This window comes from Rosa rugosa, chromosome 7 (assembly GCF_958449725.1).
Source record: "Rosa rugosa chromosome 7, drRosRugo1.1, whole genome shotgun sequence".
Taxonomy (NCBI): Eukaryota; Viridiplantae; Streptophyta; class Magnoliopsida; order Rosales; family Rosaceae; genus Rosa; species Rosa rugosa.
Genome location: NC_084826.1, coordinates 24258381 through 24280573, shown reverse-complemented (window position 1 = coordinate 24280573; position 22193 = coordinate 24258381). Strand labels below are relative to the sequence as shown.

Sequence of the window (22193 nt, the reverse complement as noted above, 5' to 3'; positions counted from 1 at the left end):
GAGACAGATCCTCTGAATCTGCTCTAAAGTTGGGGACCTAACTCCCTTATTGTAGAAAAGCTCCTTAAGGATTCTTATCTGATCTGTAGTGGGATTCCACCTGTTCCGCCTACAAAGCATGTTAGCACTACTCCCGGCTGCTTTGTTGCTTCCTCTATCCTCGGTTGGTTGCTGGGTTTGTGGTTCCATTGGTGAAGGGTTGAGAGAATGCGAGAATTGAAGAATGGTGATGACAAGTAATTAAGAAAGATTGCTGTTAGAATTATTGGGAAGGACTGAAGATCTGTGAGAGAAGGACTGAAATTGACAGAGAGATGTTCGTAAAAAAGGAAGGGTATTGTTGAGGATCTGAAACTCAAAGGAAGGTTTTTTTTTTTGGCGTGAACGTTCCCATCCCCATAATGCACCTATTTATAGGAACAGGGCATGCAAATCTCCACCCTTGGCCGATAGTCTCGGAAAAGCATTTCCACCTGCTGGATGGTTAAAGAGTCAAACCGATGTCAGTAAAGCGTGATTAAAGTTGCCTTAAATCTCGGAAAAGAATGGATTATTGGCACGAGGGAACCGAACGGTTTCCGAGGAGGTAACTGTTCTTTTCACGAGATTATTTTTCATGACTGTTGTTTTTCAACGAGTGATTAGTGCCTTAAATCTCGGAAAAGAAGGAGTTATTGTCGCTAAGAGTTTTGAGTTGGGAGCCAGCAAGTGGATCCAAAAGATACATATGTCCTCAAAAACCTCGCCACGAGGCTCTTTTTGACGCGGAGCATATTTTAAAAGTTCATATTATTTTCAATATACAACTATGGGGGCCTATATTTGGGGCCTTGCGAGACACAATTATTGGCTTCTCACGGATATTTGGATATCAGGATAAGAAAATATTATTGTATTCATAAAGTGGCTTTGCGGCCAAAAGCAATACATTCATTACAAAGCCAAAAGTGGCTAGAATACAAAACAAGAATATTCGGATTATCTTCTAAATCTTTTCTCAAGTGGAAGCAGCTATGGAATCCAACGTCGGGTTGAGCCGCGCCATTATCTCAAGGAGGGGCAGACTTCAGGGAAGGAAAAAGAGGAGTAACGGAGCCCCCGCGCCCCTTTACATGGAAGCGGTAGAGGAATACAACATAGGCTTGGCCAACACCATTATTCATGAGAAGGGGAGACTCCAGTAAAAGAAAATGGAGCCTCCAAGCTCCCTCAATTGGAAGCAGCTATGGAATCCAACGCCGGGTTGAGCCGCGCCATTATCTCCTGGAGGGGCAGAGAGTGAAGGAACCAAATATCAGCTTGAGTCTCTGCACCCCCTCTAGCCTTGGTAACCACCATTAGCTGGACGTGAAGTACAGGAACAGCCATTCTGTAGCTTGAATCCATTCCTTCAAAGAGTCCATCCCTTCTCATCCCTCCAAGATTCTATCAAGAAGAGAAATGGGGAGAAGGAGGTGAGAACCAAAGCCCCTTCCATCTGGAGGGCACAACACGGGCCAGGTCCAGAAGAAAGGAAACAGAGGAGGAAAGATGAACCTCAGAGTGGCCGTCCTCCCTCTCCCCGTTTCGCTCCGCGTATGGGATTTTCTCAAAAAATGATCTTACATGACCGGAGATCCCACACTTGGAGCCCCCTCGTGTTTCTAAACCAATCCGAAGCCTGGCATTTTTGTTGCAGAACTCCAGAAGGACGAAACAAGGGTTTGCCTAAGATTACGCCATGAGGCCTAACCCAGGCTTAAGATTACGCCATAAAGCCTAAAATTTAGAGGCTAAAGGTCATTTCATGAGGGGAAGATTTGTGAAGAAGGAGAAAAAAAAGCAAGGACTGAAAGGCCATTTCTTGAATATTTCAGAAAAATTGTTGTGAGTATTCCCTTCCCGAAATACAACTATTTATAGGGAATTCAGACAAATCCCCACCCTTGAATGAAGCTCTATTTCAAAACTGATGTCAATAAATCGAGATTAGTGATTCCAAATCTCGAGAAAAAAGGGATTAGCAGCATGTGAGGAGCGGTTTTTGAGGAGTTAGCTATTATTAGAGGATTAATAGCATGTGGGGAAACCGAACGGTTTTCGAGGAGGTAACTGTTCTTTTCATAAGATTATTTTTTCACGACTGTTGTTTTTCAACGAGTGATTAATGCCTTAAATCTCGGAAAAGAAGGGATTAACAGTATGTGAGGAGACCGAACGGTTTTCGAGGGGGCCTATAGAGATTGGCCCGCAAAGCTCAATTTCAAGCAAAGTTCCTCCACGCGGAGATTCGCCGCAATAGCACTAGCTTCGGCCTGAGTGGCCTGTTCTCTGAGATGGGCCAAGTTGCGGCCCATTTCTTCAGAAGCAGCCAGAGGTTCATCGAGTTGGGCTTCTTCTGTAGCAATCGCGTTTTCAACAAAGGCTAAACCTGTATGGAGGTCCTCGATCCGAAGTTTGAAGTCGGACCTTTGGATTTGTAGTTCCCGCAGGCGGTTGGTTCGCTCATTTAAAATACCGCGAGAGATCTCCATTTCTCGAGAGAGGCTATTCAAAGCCTCTCGAGTGTCGTGAGCCTGGGCGTTCGCGGCCGGTTGACGTTGGCGGGCCTCACCAAGTTCATTCAGCAGATCGTCAATGGCACTAAATTGCTGCAGGGTCAATGCCTTCTCCTGGCAAAGATACCTTAGGGCTTCCAAGACTCGCGAGAGGATGTCAGTCTCCAATACCTGAGGACCCAGATGTTCGTGAAGCACCATCTTAGCCTCATCCACAGCAGAAGGAGGAGTTACCTCTAACACCCTCATCAATCTCTCGAATCTGGTAGGAGGCGGCGGAGGCGCCACAGGATCACGAACCACCAATGCAAAAGGGTGGACAACTTCCTCAGTTTCTTCATCTTCAATAGGTTGGTCTGTCCCTTCAGCCGTGGGAGAATCTGAAAACTCAACTCGCGGCTCACCATGGGCAAGTGGAGCAGATTCAAGCACAGGGCCCTCGGCTTCGACGGTTGTCTCATTTATTCGCAAGACTTGGGGGGCACCACCACCGTCAGTATCATTTTTCATCTCTTGGGCGACTGTCCGACCGATAGGACCCTCAGCGTTTGTAGCCACCTCCTCGGTACAAACAGAATCCTGGTTAGATTCAGAAATGTCAGAGAGTGGGGTTGGATCAAAAGGGAAATGGAAAGCATTGGCCAACAGTGGCTTACCTCTCGAGTTGTCGGGTCAATATCTGGTACGTGGTCACCAAGAGGAAGAGGCCTCACTTCATTCACCTCTTGGACCTTTAGTGCCGCGAGAATCTCTGTCGTCATCAGTTCCTCATAAGCGGCAGAATCCTCAGAGTGGCTTTCCACACTTTCATGCTCCGAGGAGTCGTCATCGGAGATCGTTATTAGAATGGTAGGACCTTGCAGATGCTCTGTGGGAGACGGAAGAGGCGCCACGGGGTTAGTTGATGCTTGAACTAGCGAGAGAGTTGGCTTTTCTGCAGTGGCTGAGGGTCCAGCCTCGCTCAGGCGAGAGGGATTAGTGGTCCTTTGACGGACCTGTCAAAAGATACATAGTGAAGATCCTGCCCAGATTCTAAAATTTAAAAAGGATAAGACGGGGTCGGAGTTTACCAATCGCATTCCCAGAGGTTCGTCATCTTCAAAACTCTCTTCGACGAATTGAGCTCGATCGCGTTTGCAAGCAAAGACAGCAGTGGCCTGTACGAGAAAAGAGTCATAACTCAAAAAGGGGGGAAGCACCAAATATACAAGTTTGGGATCATTCTTAACTAAATTACCTCAGCGGGATCTTCATCATGCGAAGACTCTCCCTCAGAAGTCTCCTCTGCTATTGCCTTTTGTTTCCCCGCCTGAACAGAGGCTATCCTGCTCTAGGTAGTTTGCTGCAAAACACACTCAGGAATAAGAGCGGGAAAATCAACACAAGGAAAAAGAATGGTAAAGAAAGACAAAAACTTACTGTTGCCCTAGGCTCGTGGATTTGTATCCCTGGACGCGATGAGCGAGAAGGTAGAATAGGTCGCGGGGGTTGTGCTGTAGGGTTGGAGAAGCGCTCAAGAATCTTGCGGTCCTCCGAACCAGGACTACTCATGCCACGAAAGATCAGGACGAAGAGTTCGTCATGTGGCAGGTCCCAACAGTTCACGGACACTTCTTTCCACCAATCAGCATAATCATCGTCGACATCGTTGAGGGGGTACAGCGCTCTGACCCAAGGGGGAATCACTATCAAAGTAAACTGACTCTGAAAGGGGGCAGACCCAGGTGGGGCTAATCTCCGCCAAGAGGTGTAGTAATTGGCAGAATCAACCAGAGGCCAGGGTACCAACTGGGCCAACCCAAATTGGCGAGCAAAATGGTTAGGGGCATAGAGCTCATAACTTACGCGTTCAGTGGCAAGATGAATATCCAAGCAGGAGATGGCGCGACGAAAGGCCAGGAAGGCTCTTTCGCTATGATCCCGTCCACTGGGCAGAAAGCCATCATCAAGGGGAGGAGGGAATCGCCTAGAAAGGACTATTTTTGGGTCCGGCATCTCTCCCAGCAAGTACAAGTAAATAAAACACTCGGAGTAGGGTGGAGCTCGATACCTTACGTTGCGGCAAAGCCAGTTCCCCAAAAGGGAATCAACTGGAGGTTCCTTTGAAATATCACCGCGACTGAAGAGAGGGAAATAAATCTGCAGCCAAAAGGCAAGGATCCAGAAGGGGCCACTAATTTCGGTATCAAATGGGCGCATTACGGCTCTATAAAGGGAGCGATATAACGCACCCAATACAGGTTGCCCAAGGCCAACGCAAATACCATTGTAGAGAGCAGTGGCCAGAGAATTCCAAGGTCCAGTAGGTTTGTTGGAAGAAGTGCAAAAGATAAATTTGCAAAGCCAGAATTCTAGGAATGCGATACCTCCTGTATGGTCACGCCGAGTGCAGTAATATTCGCGCCAGGATGGGTAGGATCTGCTGTGATGCCCTCGACCAGCCATATCCATTCTCAAAGAAAATTGAGTGCCATCAAACTGACCATGCACATAGGGGTCAAAGTCAATGGGCAACCCCGTGATGGTAAGAACATCCAGCAGAGTTATGCTCATCTGCCCAAACCGGAAATCGAATGTATTGCTGGAGGTGTTCCAGAAGCAAAGAGCGGCAGCTAGCGGTGCAGGGCTAGTATTATTGGGAAGACAGAAGCATAGATCGATGGTTTGGGTGATACCCACCGCATCCCATCGGGCCAAATCTCTCGCTCGGACCTCCTGATACCAAATATTTTCCTCGGGAGCGACGGTAGGCCAGTAGCCCACTTTCCTCCTTGGTCCCCAACTGCTAAAATCACCAGGCACCTGCCGAAGAGCCGCTATGGGACGGCGGATGGGAAGCCCATAATAGGCCATAGCATCATCTGGCAAACGATCGCGAGGTGTGGGACCCAGACTCGCTTGACTATCACCGCCACCAAAGCCCATCAGTCGACTTCTCTCCTCTCCGTTCTGACTTCTACATCGAACACTCATGTTAGTTCGCCAGGCGAATGCGGCTTTCTCAGTGATTTCATCTGCCTGATCGATAACGAATGGTTTCTTGGATGCCATTTCTAGGTCGCAAGGAATACTTCTCCAATACGCTTTGATTTATAGCTCAAATATGTTTGGAGATTAATTTATTAGCTGGGCCAGTGAGTGGCCCTAGTTGATAATTAATGAGTCATTATTCCATCTTGAGAATCGCATCTAAGGCGACAGTGAAGATACTTCTCCAATACGCTTTGATTTATAGCTCAAATATGTTTGGAGATTAATTTATTAGCTGGGCCAGTGAGTGGCCCTAGTTGATAATTAATGAGTCATTATTCCATCTTGAGAATCGCATCTAAGGCGACAGTGAAGATATTCCACATTTTCCTACCACCGCAGGGCCAGCATAGTGGCCTGATGTTTTTTAAATAAAACATGATTAAAACCGATGCGGTTTTAGATGCTAAAGTTGCAGCAAAATATGGTGGTTTCAATTGGTCACACGTCATGATGACGATAGCCATGATCCAATCATCCTCTTTGGCATAAGACTCGCGAAGGATTAAATGAAAGCAAACAGTTTGCTATTTTGCATCTTATTTTGCCAAGTACTATAGGCCTTGATCTAGCCAGGAAAGCGGCTCCAACACCTACATTTGAGAAAATCAATAGAGAGCCAGCAAACAAGGCAGATACTTGTTGCTATACACATGGCGAAGCTACCACCAAGGAAGAGAAGGATCCTCATTCGCGATCAAAAGCACTCTCCTTCGCATGGGGGGCACGCTAAAGTTTTGATTGCCTACAACCTGCCCAAGTTTCGCTAGATCCATGGGGGGCAATAAATTTGGCAAAGGAAGCGTCAGTTCATGCCAAAGGCAATTCAGTAGTGGCATTCAAGCTTTATGGCCTATTTAGAGGCCTATATGGAAACAGTCAAGCCAATACAAGTGGCTTTGGAACAACGACTTTGGAGCAACGACATTATAAGAGTAGTGTTGATTCAAGACCTCTTTAGTCAAGACGAGGACCTTTGACTTCGAGGTCTGGGGGGCAATGTTTGGACCCAAAATGAACATTTTGGCCTGACAAGGCGTGTCTTGGAGAAATTAAGCCAATGTCAGTGGCTCAAGCTATATATTGTCGACAAGCTCGAAATATATATTTAGAGGCTAAATAAAGCCTACTATGGAAGTATGACAAGTCAACTTTAGCACATTTTCCTACTTCGGCTAGGAGAAACCGAGCTAAACAAGGAAGGAGGGGCGGCAGACTTACCAAATGAAATCGAAATGTGCTGAAACTTTCCAGATCCATTATAGACAGCCCAAGGATCATTTCTTATGAAGAGTGCAAGAGTTTTTTTTGAGTGGAAGGCCTTCAAACAATCAGCCCAATTTTCTACAGAAGCAAAACTGGAAAACTGGACCTGTAAGAGGTCCAGCAGCATTTTCGGCCCAACCACATGGAATAAAAATCTGAAATTTTACCAGGGTGATCTACACTCATAGTGGAACATTTTTTATGAAGAAGTCGAAAGCTCATTCTGAAGTCTTGTTGGAGAAATAATTGAAGGAATAAAGGGGCAGAAACTGACCTAAAACCAGCTCAATATTCACATGTTCATGTTTCCTACCCACATGAAGAAAGCTAGATGCTTTTCTTCTTTTCCTTGGATATATTTTTCAAGACAATCTCTTTAATAGATCATCATCACTTCCATGTTGTTGCACCTTCATGCCTTGCTTTCATTTCATCATTTCTCTATCTTTTCCATATTTTACAAATCACTTTCATATTCCACGTTCATTATTTTTCTTCCACTCATCATTTCACTCTTCTTTTTCTTCCCTATATAAACACCTTCTCTTCTCATTCTAAATCACACATTCACATTCAACAACAACATCTCTAAGATGATCTAAGTTCTCTCTAGAGCAAACCTCTCTAAGAGCAACTCCTCTCCCTCTCTTTCTCTTTCTCTTAGCGGTGATCACACTCCTAGTCCTAGTCTTCTCAGAAGCCGACTTTCAGTACCACCAAACCCTCTGTCAACGTGCTTCGGTCCTAGTCTCCTCGAGAGCCGACGGTAGTGCCGCGACCACAACGGTTACAGAACCAGCCAAGCAAGGGTAACGCCCTAGCAACCCAGCCAAGCTAAAGTCACGCTTTAGCAAGATCTCAACATTTCCCGGTGATGTCGCTCTGCTCGATCTACAATATTGAGTATCGATTGTGTTAACAAGAAGAAACTTCAGCAAAGTCCTCACCACGAGGCAGAAAGAATCCCACGACGAGGTTGGTGCTCTCCTCGTCTACAATCGCTTGAAAAGAAGTCAGGTCAAGGGACATCCCCGACGACCGCACCCGAACGGTGCTGGCACGCCCGGGCAGAAAAGAGACTGTTGACCAGCTGCAACAAAATTGGAGCCAAACAAACACAATTATGTTAAGCATCATAGGAGTGAAGGTGATATTATCACCGAATTGTTTTGGTATCATCCTTACTGTCTTGAAAATTTACATATATTTCCACATGTACATTCTTATCATGGACTGTACCTATAATTAAGACCAATAGATAATGTTTTCTTCCTTTTGAGATTGTCAGGGTGGCATCTACCGAGAAGACCTTCAACGTTGCATTTGTTTATATTTCAAAAAAGGCATAAGACAATTACACATGGGCTTTGAGTAGATTGAAGACTCTTTTGCGTGATGACTGCATTTCGGGTGTTATTGTGACTGATTGAGAATTAGCACTACTGAATAGCATTAGCAAATTATTTCCTGATTTTTGACATCTCTTGTGTAAATGGCATATTAAGAAGAACGTGACGACGGAGTGTTGTTAGTTCTACAAATGAGGGTGAGTATTGGAAAAATCTCTGGAAACTAGAGTCTAAATGTAATATATATCCCAAAGAACTTCATTATGTGACGAGCAATTGGCTGGACAACTACAAATTAAGATCGATTTGTGGTTGCATGGACAGACACTTGCATTTACATTGATACTACTACTTCAAATCGGTAATTCGGATGAGAGATTGGTGGGTGATTCCATTTGAACCCAACAAATTTCTTATTGTACCCAACATGTAAAAAACTATTCTATATTTTCCAATTTTTCCCTCGTCATAAAGAACCCAGCATTCACAATCAGAAGAAGAGCAAATAGTTTTATACTTTAAGAATCTTCTCTTCAAGTTGAGATGCATGTGCATACCCAAACAAATTGCATTACGTTGTATTGTGGCTTCTTCCCTACTCATATGCAAAAGGCTTTAAGAGTTTTAGGCTACAATTCAACTTGAATCAAGTTGTTCCCCTTGTCAACTTTAATCATGTTTTTGTGCGTTTGCTTGTTTTTGCTAATTTTTTAGTTTTAATTCATGGTAGCAACGTTTAAAGTTTTCAATAAAACACCCTCCCCCAAAATATTTGACACTCTTCCAAAATCTATTGATGTACATTTAGTGTTATTCTTATTTTTTGGTATATGAATTCGCATGTGATAGCAACACTGGTTTGTATAATGATAATATATCCTAGCTATTATTGGTATGATAGAGGTTATGTATGTCTCTGCCAAAAATGAAGAAGACGTTTTGATTAGTTTGCACTTTTTCTTAGTTATAATTCTTGCTATTTTCCTTCTTCTTTTTAGCAAGTGATTTTGTTCAGAATATACTAACATTATATAGATGGTTGTTTCTGTTTAGAATTGCTATTTATAAATTTGTTCATTTTGATTTAGGTAAAATGTTTAGAAACCCAGTAAGAAAGTTGGTCTAATGGCCCTTCACCAAAGTTATACTTGACTTCTGCCAATTAAGGGTCTTCTAGTGTTAGAGGGGAAATTAAGGAATCTAAAATCCCAGCAATCAAAGATCAATTGTTTCTTCAGAGCTGTTGGGCTTTTGCTAGTGCTACAGCGGTGGAATGGGCAGTTCTTAGAAAGTACAACAAGGCTTGTCTCCTAAATGACAATTATACCACATTCCATGGGATGCGAAAGGGGGAGGAATGATTTATACAAGCTTAAAATTTATAAGAGATTATGGAATAGCATGTGAAAAGTACATTCCATATATGAAGGTTTTAATTAATCCTAATGGAGAAACGATACGGATGAAAATAGTTTACTGTGTAAGTGGTTATATATACGAACATAATGGAAGCTTTAAATAAAGAGCATCCTCTTTGTGATACAATAGTGTACTTGGCCGATTTATTTCACCAGAAGACCTTGAAAGTTCGAGCAACTCAGAAGACCTTGAAAGTCTAGAAGTTCATCTCGAAACAACATACATGCCGATTGATTCTTATCAGCCAAGACGCAATTCTTGCACCAAAGGCAATAGAGGTAAAACCCTTCACTGGATTAGTTGAGTTTCATCTCTTTAGTATATCTGTGGAAATATGGTACTTGAATCATTTGAATGTAGACAACCTTTTGATTGAAGAAACAAACTGTTATCTTAATGTCTTACAACAAATGCGTGCATTTTAGATTATTGTGGAATTAACTCTGCATCTTATCATTTGATGATTTGCATGTGCCTTTTCATATTCACTTAATAGGAGTGTGTTTTTGAAATCTTATTACCTTTCAATTTACTACTTATCAAACTTGCATCGATGACACCAAATGGATGTACAATTTAAAACCCTATTAATGTAGTAAACCTAAGTAAGGTATCGTTCTCAACCGGAGATTAGGGGATCGATACTCATTCCTGCAAAAGACATTAGAAAAATAAAACAAAGTATGTGTGTGTGTAAACATTATTTATGATTTCAAAGGGAAGATTTAGGATTTTAATTTCTAATCTAACAACTAAATAATATATAAGTGACACATCAAATCAAATCATAAACCAACAAGATAAAGATGAATGGAATATGTATAGATTAAATTAACTACTCACTAACACATTAATGAGTTCGATACTCATCAATTACAGATTAAACATATCATAGCAAAAAATTAATCAAGAACAGAGATGAACACATACAACGTTCTTATTACTTCTCTTAATTAAATTAACTTGATGAATGCACCATAGTTAATCCTATTGAACATGCAATTACTAGTGGTAGCTAATCACTAACAAGAACACAATCTACGCATTAAGCACATATGAAAGTTTGATCGATTTAAGCAAAGACAACAAGTTAGAATGTTAATCTTATCATGCAAAGCTCATTGCTGATTTATCTAAGGAACTATAGGTTTTCCACTTGAATTATTAAGACTTAGAACGCCAGCAAATCTTAATATAGATTCAATTACATGCTCATCAATCAAAGTATGCATCCAAAGATCAATAAACACATAAACTATGTGATTGAAGCACAAAATCAACAACCAAGTTATGATGGTGAAATCGCAATTTTCAAATCGGAATTTTTAGATTATCAAGAAACCTAAAACGTTAAGATGCTTCATGGTATTTGAAAATTAAACATCAAAACATGCTTTCAATCTCAGAAGTAATTGAAACATCCAAATTATCATAACAAAAATATGTTTTGAATTACAAAGTAAGAAAATAAGAAAACCGAAAACAAAGTAGATATTCTTCCAAACTCTCCCAAAATAGACTTGGCCGAAATCTTCTTGAATATTCATTTATTTTGCATGGAAACAATGAATAATTATGAGATTAGGATTTATCCAAGACGTCAAGACTCTTCTAAAAGTTCACATGGATGTCACATGCTTCAATTTTTGGGACATGCTTTTCTACTTGGACATTTCAAAGCCCATCTTCTATATATGACACCAACTTTGAAATTCTAGGACATTCTTGTACCATCTTGAGTCATCTTGAAGTCACAACATCTCCTAGCCTTCCCATATATCGTAGTATCATGAGGATTCTTAATGCCAACAGGTTTCCTAGTCCAATTAGGCCTCTTAATTTCCGAGATGTTCTAAAACTGTTCGAAGCTCTCCTTGTACATGACAGGGATTCCTAGTAATGTTAGGTTTGATTTTCCTAGCAAGAATGGGTCTCCTTGTTCAACTGGGATTCTGTCATTTGTCATTTCTCTCATTTCCATGAGCTTGACTCTTAGTTGACTCAGGATTCCTACTTCAACTGAGATTCTTTTTCTTATAGGATTGGGAGAACTTCATTTCTCCATTTCTTTATCATTTCTGCGTCATTTCTTTCTTGCCTGCCTTTATAGACTCAAAAGTACCTAGAAACAAAAACTAAGTTAGAAAGGATAATGTTAAGATAATAATTAAGTAAAATGTTGAGAGAATAACTTTTAAAACATAGCAAATATTGCTCTCATCATGTTTCCTGATTCATACTAATAATCATTTCAAATACAAATTTTTATAACCAAACTCATGCCACAGCAAAAATCAAATAAATTTTATCACAGAGGTTCTAGTTGCACCCATTGGAAACTTTTCAGACTAAAACTGAATTGAATGCAAAACCATTGGACATGAGATTTAGCCACAGAACAAAAAAATTCTCAAGAAAAATGAACTCACCAATTCGAATAAGATTTAACCAAATGCACAACCTCCTTCGAAGAACCCTTCTTAAAACTTTATTTTTAAACAGAATATAGTCCAGAGTTCTGTAGCTACATCATAGGTACTTGTAAGTGGATTAATTTCGCTGTCAACAACAGTCCCTGAAGAGAGAATTAGAGAAAGATCAGGACAACTGGAAAAATGACAAAAGAAACTGAATTGAAAATCAGAAAGTAGAAGACCTGGTGGAACATTATTAGAGGAATTTGTTTGGGATGATATAAATTAATAGCAGAAATAAAAGAACAAAAGCAAAAGTACCCAATTGCAATGAAGACTAAAACTTTATGGCACGTTTACTTACTTGGAATGGAAAATAATCATGAATCAGAGACAACTGGAATGGGAGAAGAAAGGAATCGGTATTGATTCCGGAGGAGTTGATTCCTAAACCCATCTCCCCCCTTTGTAATCAAATTCCTGAGTATTCAGGAATCGATTCCTTATAAGGAGGTGTGACCTATACCCATTCCGATTCCCTCATGTGTTAGTAAACGCAGGTATACTTTTACCCAGAATCATTCTGATTCCTTTATGCGTTAGTAAACGTAGGAATAGTTTTACCCCGTAATCATTCCCTCCAATTCCAAGTAAGTAAACGTGCCCTTAATGTAGAATCTGATCCCAATCACAGAACCCATAAACCAATTTAGAAGAATTAACAAAATCTACTTATGGAAGATTTGTTCTTTCGACTTGAACAACGATCGCAAATGGCGTAATCCTATTTTGGAAATTAACCTCTGCACAGAGAGAGATCTTTGTTAATTAACAACCAAAACTGAAAGATGAAAGCAGTGCAACCAGCTCAATCTTGATCAAGTGATTTGATCGAGATTTGAGAGAGAGAGCGAGGAGAGCGAGAGAGAAGAAAGAAGATCGGGCGCAAGCTGAAGATGATTTTTATACTTAGGGCGGAAAAGAAGGGCAAAATCGTCATTGTTACTAAGCTGATGAACAATGGCGAGGAGAATTAGTATTTTTTAATTTACTCTTCATTAGTTGACTTCTTTTTAACTTATTTTCCGCAACTATAATTTTTTTCTTCTATCTTCTTGTCTCGCCATTACTTCGGTTTAGATTTCAAAAGTTGTCATGTGAGTGACTATGTCTAAAATTGTCTCATCTCGCCAATAACAGCAAGGGTGTGCCGTTGAAGTGTAGGGTATCATGAAATCATCACAAATTAGAAATATTGATTTGTGAGGTCTTGATAGAGATCTCATTTATAAAAGGTAATAATAAATAAATAAATAAAGAAAAGAAAAGAAAAGTAAGGATAGGTGTATGTTGTAATTAAACATTGAAAAGAGGAGCATTAGCGTAATAACACAAAGAGTTACCGTTGGAACCCCATCATCCGTTTCTATATAAACCCCAAGGAAGACCGAAAAGAACAGATTAACAAAAAAAAACTGGGAAAACAAAATTTTCAAATTCCAAGACGAGCTTAGCAATTTCGGCAAATCCGCTCTACAATTCCATCATTCTTCACGGATTTCATACTCGTTCGGTCAGTTTCCTCTGTTTTCTTTATAATTTTCTTTTTCTGATTTAACTTCATTTCTTAGGGTTTTGTTTGTTCGAGTCAGTGTCTTCAATTGAGGAAATCCTTAAGAATTGAATATTGGATAGTCGATTTTATTTCTTAGGGTTCGTGGATATTGGAAATAGGGTCAGTCATTAAGATTAATGAGATGGGTTTTCTTTTTTGGGGTTTGAATTCTTTTCGGGGTTTTCTGTATATGTATCAAAGATTTTAATTTGAGACCAGATTCTGTGAATTGGGGGGAGTAAGAACATTACTTCAGGGTCTGATAGAACTGGGTTTTCTTAATTAATAACAAATAAGCATCAACAATCAAGAATTAAGATTCAGATGGTATCTTTTTTTGGGTTTTCATATGCGGTTCTGAAATGGGTTTATAGAAGATTTTGATCTAAGACTAGATTTAGTGAATTGCAGTTCTTTTTTTTTTTTTTGGAATTGTGATTTTAGGGATGAAAAGCGATGACATGTTCTACATATTGGTCATACACAAGTACAAAACAACGAAGAATTTGGGAATGTTTCCAAAATCTTTCCTTTTTTTTTTTTTTGTTCATCTTTTTGGTTTGAACTGGTAACTAGGCTGTGATCTCAGTGGAAAATTTTGGTTAGTTGTTTACTTCTCTGTAAATGTAGGGATACTATAGTATGTCCACTTCTTTTAACTTTCTCACTGATAAGTTATCTGTGATCTCACTTTTGGTGTTTTTGGTTTAATGTTGGTAACTATTTTTTCCATGAATCAGTTTTTGAATTATGACTGTATATTTTCTTTTATCCATACAAAACGATCAATGGACGAGTTGAATACAACAACAACAAAGGGACATATTGAACATGAGTTGGTATTAAATATGTGTTTATGCATTGTATACAATGGTTAATTTCTTTCTTTCTTTCATTTGTTTCTACAGTTAGCAGAGAGTTGAGTTCAGTTGGCTACAAAAAGTACACCAATGGCATCAAAAGTAGTTCGTTTGATTCAGGATCAGAACCTCAATGTTCACTCTGATGGTAGTGATCAAGTTTATTTTTATGCTTTTCCTCGGTGTCTAAAATTCTTCTTATGATATTTTGATCTAATCATATTATCTACAGCAGGAGCTTCAGTTGCGGGAAAGGGTGATGCATTCAAATCAACCAAGAAAGGGGGACTTGGTGGAAGGAAACCTCTAGGAGATCTATCAAATAGGGGAAAGCCTGATTTTACCAAGGCATCAAAAAAGCCTGCTCTCACCAATGTTCCTGAAATCATTGCTGATGCAAGCAATAAGAAAGGCCTTTCTAAAGCCTCGGATAAAGTGCAGACTCGTGGCAGCCGCAAGGCACTATCTGATGTGTCTAACACAGTGAAACCACCTCTTCAGAAGACTTCAAGTGCTGTGGCAGAGGAATCCTCTTGTGATTTTGAGAAGGAAGGTTTCCTGCATGACCATAAACAGTGCATCAAAGCAATGAGAGAGGCTACCCACATGGATCAAATGGATATATTTAGGATGATACATGGACCAAATCCATTCAAGATTCTTTCATCTCCACCAAAAGCTTCTCAGTTTACCAAAGTTGAGGTAAATTTGCAGGTGCTTTCTTTTGCAGCATAGCTTTTTGTTAGTTTGGATCATTCTGGACAGTACAGTTATTGATCTATCTTTTATATTGTGATTTTTCAGGAGGAGAGTCTGACCGTGTACTTGGAAGAGATACCTGAGGATCAATCCACCTTGCTGCCTATCAAGCAGGACTCCTCCGTCTCCTCACCTCCTTGCAATTCTCCACCTCTATCACCAGTACGCTATACCGATTCCCCTTGGATTTGGGAGGAGTGTGATTTTCAGGTGATGGGAACACCATAGTTTCCTACGCACTGCTTCCAAACTGTGTACCATGTGATGCGCCATCAATCAACTTCAAATTGATGTAGCCAGGACAACTCTGTTATTAGTTTTTCTTGGGCTTTCAATAGTTCAGCATTTGAATGCTCGTCCTAGTTCCTAAAGTTGATGGTCCTGTCTGTAGATATAGTACTTCTTCTGGTTCAGTTAATGCCGTACCTATGTACCTATGCAGAATCTGATATTTCTAACTATTTAGCTTTCAAAGCCTTTATCTTTGCTGTGTTTGAAATTGTCTGGTTTTGTTTGAATTTATTTCCTTACATGATTCATGAAAACAATCAGGAACTTAACAGTTAATGAACACCTTTTCTTTTTTCCTTCATCAATGGTTCAGACGTGTTCTGTAAATCTAGATAATCAATCAGTGTCATTCAACTTTAGAGAACAAGCCATGAAATTTGAAGTCAACTGCCTCAGATAAACGAGTAATGTCACTCGCATTGCTCAAGCCTTATACTCAAGAAACAAAATACGTACGTAAGGAATTGCAAATACCAGATGATTTCATTTGGAAATGGTGTTATCTGCTCCAAATCATTATTCTTGTTCTTCTCTGACACTTTGAGCTTTGACCTCTACATGTTTGATGGACACTGAATGGAAGTGGGCAGTTTAAGACGCATTCATTGATGAATTGTTCTTTCTGACTTGTAGTTCTGCACTCATATAACTTGTGAGGTACTATAAATACATTGATAAATGTCTACTTTGTACATCAGATGGTGAACAAAATCACGTTGAAAAGCCTTCCCATTCATCTTCCCAGCAACTTAAACCAATTGCCCATCTGGAGTAACCTAACATTATCATTCCCTAAACCTTTTGCAGCTGTGCTCTTCATTGCCTCGCCACCACAAGGTGGTGAGAGCAAACCACTTGACCGATCTCAACCACTTGAAAATTCCCATATTAGTTTACGTTCTAATAGATTTGTAAATGCAATAACCAAAATGCATACTCGATACCAAAAACTAGTAATCATCTATCTCTTTCATACATGAGTACATGATACATGCATTGAAATTCCACTACACATTATTATGCATTATATAGAGGAAGTTGATCAAATTTGTTCCGTTTTATGTGAATAGGGAATTGAAACAAAATTGTGATTGATGTCGAATTACTTTGATTTCAATTATTTGTGATTATTAGAAAAAAAATTAGCCCTAACAATCATAGATGGGGTAAAACCGTAGAAGAGAACTTAAATTTGTCCAAGCAAATGGTATTTTTTTTTTTTTTTGATGAAGATAAGAAATAGAAAAAAAAGATTACAAACGAAAACTCTGACTGCACCGGTCCTCAAACTGGAAGGCGGGGCAAACACAAACCAAACTATAATTTGGTCATTTTCTTTAATCAAATCAACCAAATTATATAAACTTCAAGATTACATCACAAACTTAGCAAAAAGAAAAGAAATTTTTTTTTTTTTTTTTTTTTTCGACAAAGAAAAAAAAAACTATTTATTTGGTTTTAAAACTCCTACGTTTTATTGTGCAAAGATAGAAAACGGGTATGGGTTTATAAGCCCCGGAGCGTAAAACGGGTATGGTCACAGCAACCTAGCTATTTACTTGACCCGCCCAGTTCCACAGCCTTTGTGTCTCCTTGTTTCGTCTCGCAAATTCTGTGTCTGTCTCTCTCAACTTGGAAGCTCCAACAGGTTCGTATCAGCTTTGTCTCTCAACTCCTTTGTCTCTCATGCATTCAAGCTTTTGATTTGTGTTGTTGTTCCAAAAACGGAACCTTCTTCTGGGTTAACTTACAGTTTCTTTCTGGGTCTGAATATAGGAGGAACAAGCTTGTAAATGGTTTTGCCTTAGTGGGTCTTGTACCTTTTTCTATTTGCCAAAATGGGGTTTTCAAATTTTACTTCTTTTCTTTCTTCCCTTCACTCCCCAATTTCGTTACAATCTTGTATTACTATTAGTGAATGCAATCAAGTTTGTAGCTTTACTCAAGTTTTGTAGCTTATTGTACTAACGTTATGCCCTTTTACATTGTAATGCAAGATACACATAGCATTATAAGAAACTCGACAAGAGAGAATGGGATTGCCTGATTCTTCTGGAGGTTTGCTGTCTGAATTGGACGTCGATGCTTTTAGACGCCTATTTCCTCTTCGGTTTTATGAGAGCCATCTTGCCAAGTCCACACGCCCTGATGGCAGGTCACTTGCCAAAGCTAGAGACACTTCCTCAGCCCTTGGTTAGTCCCCATTCATTGTTAATTTAGTTCATGTCAAGTAACCATGGAGTTTCACTTAACTTGTTTAACATGTAAGCTGAACCCTTGTTCGTTTCGTTTTATGTAGGGGCTGTTGCATCTGCCGATGGATCTGCGCTAGTAAAAATTGGTTCGACGGTAGTGGCTTTATTTTGTGTGTGTGCTTTATTTCTGTTAATGAGATATATGGCCTTGTTACTGATGAGTTTTTTCTTTGTGTATAGACAATGCTGGCTGCTATAAAAATGGAAGTCATGACCCCTTCTCAAGAGTCACCAGATGAGGGATGCATAGGTTAACTTGCACCACTTGATAATTATTTGTTGTTTTTTCCGAGATTACTTTCTTGATGTTGTTTTTCTTGTAATTAACTGGTTCGCCATATTTTTTTTTTTCTTTCTCAGCAATTGAATTCCACATGCCTCCAATTTGCTCTCCAATTGTAAGGCCTGGCAGGCCAGCTGAGGCAGCACCTGTTGTGTCAAAACAGCTATCTGACACTATTTTAAGGCATGTCCTTTGTTTCTCTTTTCTACCTGGAGTTTATTTCAGTTGATGTGTTCAATTTATTTTTATTTTTCTTTCTCTTGTTTAGTCCAAATGTTCTAACCACTTCAATACAAAATATGATTTAGTAGTGAGCTTTTTATTATATCTTTTCTTTGTTTTCTTTTCCTCTTTTTATCATCTGTGTAAATCTTTCCTATCACTTAGTGTCAGTTATGTGAGTACACAATGTAATTTTACTGAGGCAAACATTACAACTTATCCTTTATGTACTAAAGTAGTTCTACTTTTGAGGCTCCCACTATCTTTTGAAAATCAATCATGTAATCCCAAGCATTTTGTATTGGTATCGTTATCTTTCTGGTATTACTTTCATCCAGTATAGCTACTTGCTTTGTTCAGTGTGATGCATAGGACTGTAATCCAATGCAATTCGTATTGGAATCATTATCTTTTTCTGGTCTTAGCTTTCATGCAGTATAGTTACTTGCTCTTTTCAGTTTGATGCATTGAAATCCTGTAATGCAATGCATTGCGTATTGGTATCATTATCTTTTTCTTGTCTTAGCTTTCATGCTGTATAGCTACTTGCTCTGTTTCGGTATGATGCTTCATTTGATATTTGGAATCTTGGATATTGTGAATTTACTAGTTTTCTTGGTTGTTGCAGTTCCGGCATGATTAATTTGAAGGAATTATCCTTGATTAGTGGAAAAGCTGCTTGGATGGTCTACCTGGTAAATTACATGGAAACTTTGGAAATATCTTATGTGCCAGTGCCTATGGCAGTTAATTTGTTGTTTAGACATATATACTTTTTTTTTAATCCAAATTTAGACATATATACTTATGTATATATTCAGAACAAATGTCTGATTTATCTGTTCCAACTTTCAGGACATATACTGTTTGGATGCTGATGGTGCTCTATTTGATGCTGCTTTGCTGTCAGCAGTCGCTGCCTTTTCTCACTGTAAGTCTTACAACTATTGGCTTTCCCTGTGTGAAGAGCTCGGTTACAAAATAAGGAATTATTTTAGTTGCCCAAAATCCAACTACCCCAGTTGTAGTACTCAAAGTTTCAGGTTTTATCCCAGACTTTGATTTGTACATATATGCATAAAAAAATAAAAAATAATAATAAAAAAAAGCAGGAAAGAAAAGAAATGTACATGAAAAATACTGCTGAAGCTTGTGCTGTTTTTTCTTGTTCGTGCATGTCTGGTTTGTATCTCTTTCTTGAGCGTCTATTATTCTGTGCGTGTTTGGGAAAATGTTTTCTATATATAAAATTTAAAAGTTGAAAGTCATCCATTTAAGTGCTGTTTGAAATAAAAAGTAGATTTTCTGGGTAGCTTTACTTTGTAGAACATCTTGTGTGCATCTAAAATATTTCAAAATTTTATTGTAGCATATGTGTACTGTATTATAAAAGTTAGCCCCCTACTCTGTTGGATTTGAAAAAGAAGGTTGCTTCATGAATAAATAGACTGTTGTTCCCTTTTAGTGCTGTAAAAGGAGTTGTACCCTCTTCAGAAAAAGAGTTTGACTTAGGTTGGGAAAGAAGATTACATAAGTGACACTACAAGTGAGAAAAAGGTGAAGTTAATGAATGATGCAAGTGAGGTGGGGTGAAATGATTGAATTATACTCCCTAAAATCATCTAGTTAAAAGAAAAAAAAAAAGAATATCATCTAGTTGAACAAATGGAGAGTTGTATAATGTATATCATGAATCTTCTGTTGCAAGTTGTGTACCATTTAACTCCCATGTCGTGCAGTGCAGATTCCTGTAGTTTCTATGAATGATGAAGGGAAAGTAGTAGTCATGTCTGAGGAAAATGAGGGAGGAAAGGAGCCGGTCAATAAAGAGAAGAGGAAACTCACGTTATGCAGTATTCCATTTTCACTAACATGCATACTTTATAAGAATTACATCTTGGCTGACCCTACAGCAGAGGAAGAGTCGATCATGGAAACTCTTGTAACCGTGGTTTTGGATTCATCTGGTCAACTTGTGTCTCTTTACAAGCCAGGAGGACCAGTTCTTGCCTATACATCAGCTATCCAGGTTGGTTACTTAGTTTTTACCCTTGTGTCATGTCAATGTTTTGATGGTTCCCTGCAATTCAACTTGCTAGGAGGTTATGAATTTCAGATTTATGTTCTCAGTCTGTCTGCATGCCATGATAACTGAGAGTAATAAAGTGTGTTAAATTCATAATCATTTTCATCAAACATGAGTGACTAAGGTTTTAAACTGTTTTGAGTCTTCTGACATGAGTTACATACATCCACCCAAAAATAAAAGAGAAAATGAGTATGACATTCCATTCTTTTTCCCATCTGAACCAATAATCTAAAGCCAATCAACTTTAAGAATGTGTTCAACTTTCAATTGGCTTGAAACTAATGAAATTGGCAAGCAACTCTGGAACTTGATTCCTTTTCACATGATGTATGTTGATGAGTTACTATTAGACTGTCTTGGTGTATTTCTTATTTGTTTATGTTAAATAACTCCTTTATGAAAATTAGGCAGAAAGATGCCAAGTTATCCTCCATTTTTTGCTGCATACATTTCGTCTAAATCAAGTAAGCTAAGATGTGTATGTAAGAGCATAAGAATACAATGGCTGATGAAAAATTGTAATGAATCATGACTCATGATCCAAATGATGATAAGGAAGACTCTCTTTGGTTGCAGGATTGTGTGGCACTCACTAGACAAAGAGTGAGGGAGCTTCAGACAATTCTAGACGAAGCCACCGCTGGTATGGAGGTCGATTAGTTTCATCTTTCATCTCCTAAGGGGATGTCTTTTCTATTTACATCTTATTCTGGCCTTATTTTGTATTGATATTGGTTACTCTAGTGAAAGGCTTCAGAAAGGTAGCATTAATAGTCAAATATCGAATCACTATGTGAAACTGTTCTGCAATCTTTTGTTTGCATACGTCTTAATGTTTATTGTCACATTGTTAGAGCAATTAGCAGTTGTGGTAATTCAAATTCCTTGAAATTTGGATGCCATGGGTTGCTTTCTGTGTGCACAAAGCTTGTTACTGTACTTGCGTGGTGCTCACTATATCTGTTCTAAATTGGTTGGAGTTACATACATGTTCATCATACTGTTTTTTGAGGAGGTTGGAGATTGATTGTGCCTTTACTATGTTTTTCTTGTCCTCATAATAGTTTAAGAAGTAGTATCTGCGTTGATGATTCCTCTTCAAAGCCTTTCCATTTCTTTTATTAACAAAAAAAAAAAAAAAAAACCTCGAAGGTGTCAATGTGTAATAATGGCGATGCGTGGAGATCAGATTGATGTGTATTTCTGTTTTTGTTCTCTTGCAAAATGTGTTTTTCTTTATTCATAAGAACAAAAGATTTTTGTCCTTTCCATTTGGTGAGCTTTTGAAAGATGAAAAATAGAGAGGGCGTGTGTTGGTATCTCCTCTAAAATATGTGGCACCAATTTGACTGTGGTGGCGAACTGTAGGTCCAATCATTGTTGCTAAATTATTGGGTTCAGGGATGAGAGCAAAGCCAAAATGGCAAATGCATTATGAGAGACACCAGCTTACAATGTCTTTAACACATCAATCTCTTTTGGGTTAACTTTGATTCGATAAGCATGGCTGTAATCAAGTTATTAGACATCGTTGCATGCCATTGCCAATTTTTCCAAATAAGAGCTCAAGCTTCTACTGAAAAATATAAATGAACCTCAAGTGTGAAAGCTTCTTTTCCTTATTCCAGGACCATTCTATTTTCCTTTGCAATATTTTTTCGTATTAGGTCAGTTGCAAATGATTTTCTTTGTAAACTCATGAATCATGAAATGTTTTGTTGCATGTTCATTAAAACCTGCATCCCAGTGGACAGTATGAGGTCTTAAGCATCAGTGTATTTGTTAGTTGTTTATGACATTCAAA

General features: G+C 39.0%; 2 protein-coding genes across 4 annotated transcripts; both read left to right on the top strand.

Moving 5' to 3' along the window:
* Positions 1-13437: 13437 nt before the first annotated feature.
* Positions 13438-15721, top strand: LOC133721512 (protein PATRONUS 2-like). 3 transcript variants are annotated; one of them, XM_062148146.1, is made up of 4 exons: positions 13438-13588; positions 14539-14638; positions 14723-15192; positions 15295-15721. In XM_062148146.1, the coding sequence occupies exons 2-4, from the start codon at positions 14581-14583 to the stop codon at positions 15475-15477; spliced, it is 711 nt and encodes a 236-aa protein (XP_062004130.1). In that variant the 5' UTR covers positions 13438-13588; positions 14539-14580; the 3' UTR covers positions 15478-15721. The 3 variants fall into 3 exon arrangements, with proteins under 3 accessions (XP_062004130.1, XP_062004132.1, XP_062004131.1); XM_062148148.1 differs by having other exon boundaries at positions 14735-15192; positions 15295-15720; XM_062148147.1 differs by having other exon boundaries at positions 14726-15192; positions 15295-15716.
* A 1320-nt stretch (positions 15722-17041) lies between these two features.
* LOC133722302 (uncharacterized) lies at positions 17042-21432 on the top strand. The gene is made up of 9 exons (XM_062149155.1): positions 17042-17188; positions 17538-17733; positions 17840-17889; positions 17976-18045; positions 18156-18261; positions 18929-18995; positions 19156-19231; positions 20040-20329; positions 20966-21432. The coding sequence occupies exons 2-9, from the start codon at positions 17574-17576 to the stop codon at positions 21047-21049; spliced, it is 903 nt and encodes a 300-aa protein (XP_062005139.1). The 5' UTR covers positions 17042-17188; positions 17538-17573; the 3' UTR covers positions 21050-21432.
* The last annotated feature ends 761 nt before the right edge of the window (positions 21433-22193 follow it).

What these genes read in the sequence shown, in the direction of transcription:
- LOC133721512 (XM_062148146.1), top strand. Translation starts at nt 14,581, where the DNA reads ATGGCATCAAAAGTAGTTCGTTTGATTCAGGATCAGAACCTCAATGTT. An exon ending in CCTCAATGTTCACTCTGATG is followed by an intron (nt 14,639 to 14,722) that starts GTAGTGATCAAG and finishes TATTATCTACAG; the next exon opens with CAGGAGCTTCAGTTGCGGGA. An exon ending in CTCAGTTTACCAAAGTTGAG is followed by an intron (nt 15,193 to 15,294) that starts GTAAATTTGCAG and finishes GTGATTTTTCAG; the next exon opens with GAGGAGAGTCTGACCGTGTA.
- LOC133722302 (XM_062149155.1), top strand. Translation starts at nt 17,574, where the DNA reads ATGGGATTGCCTGATTCTTCTGGAGGTTTGCTGTCTGAATTGGACGTC. An exon ending in TAGTAAAAATTGGTTCGACG is followed by an intron (nt 17,890 to 17,975) that starts GTAGTGGCTTTA and finishes CTTTGTGTATAG; the next exon opens with ACAATGCTGGCTGCTATAAA. An exon ending in CCTATACATCAGCTATCCAG is followed by an intron (nt 20,330 to 20,965) that starts GTTGGTTACTTA and finishes CTTTGGTTGCAG; the next exon opens with GATTGTGTGGCACTCACTAG.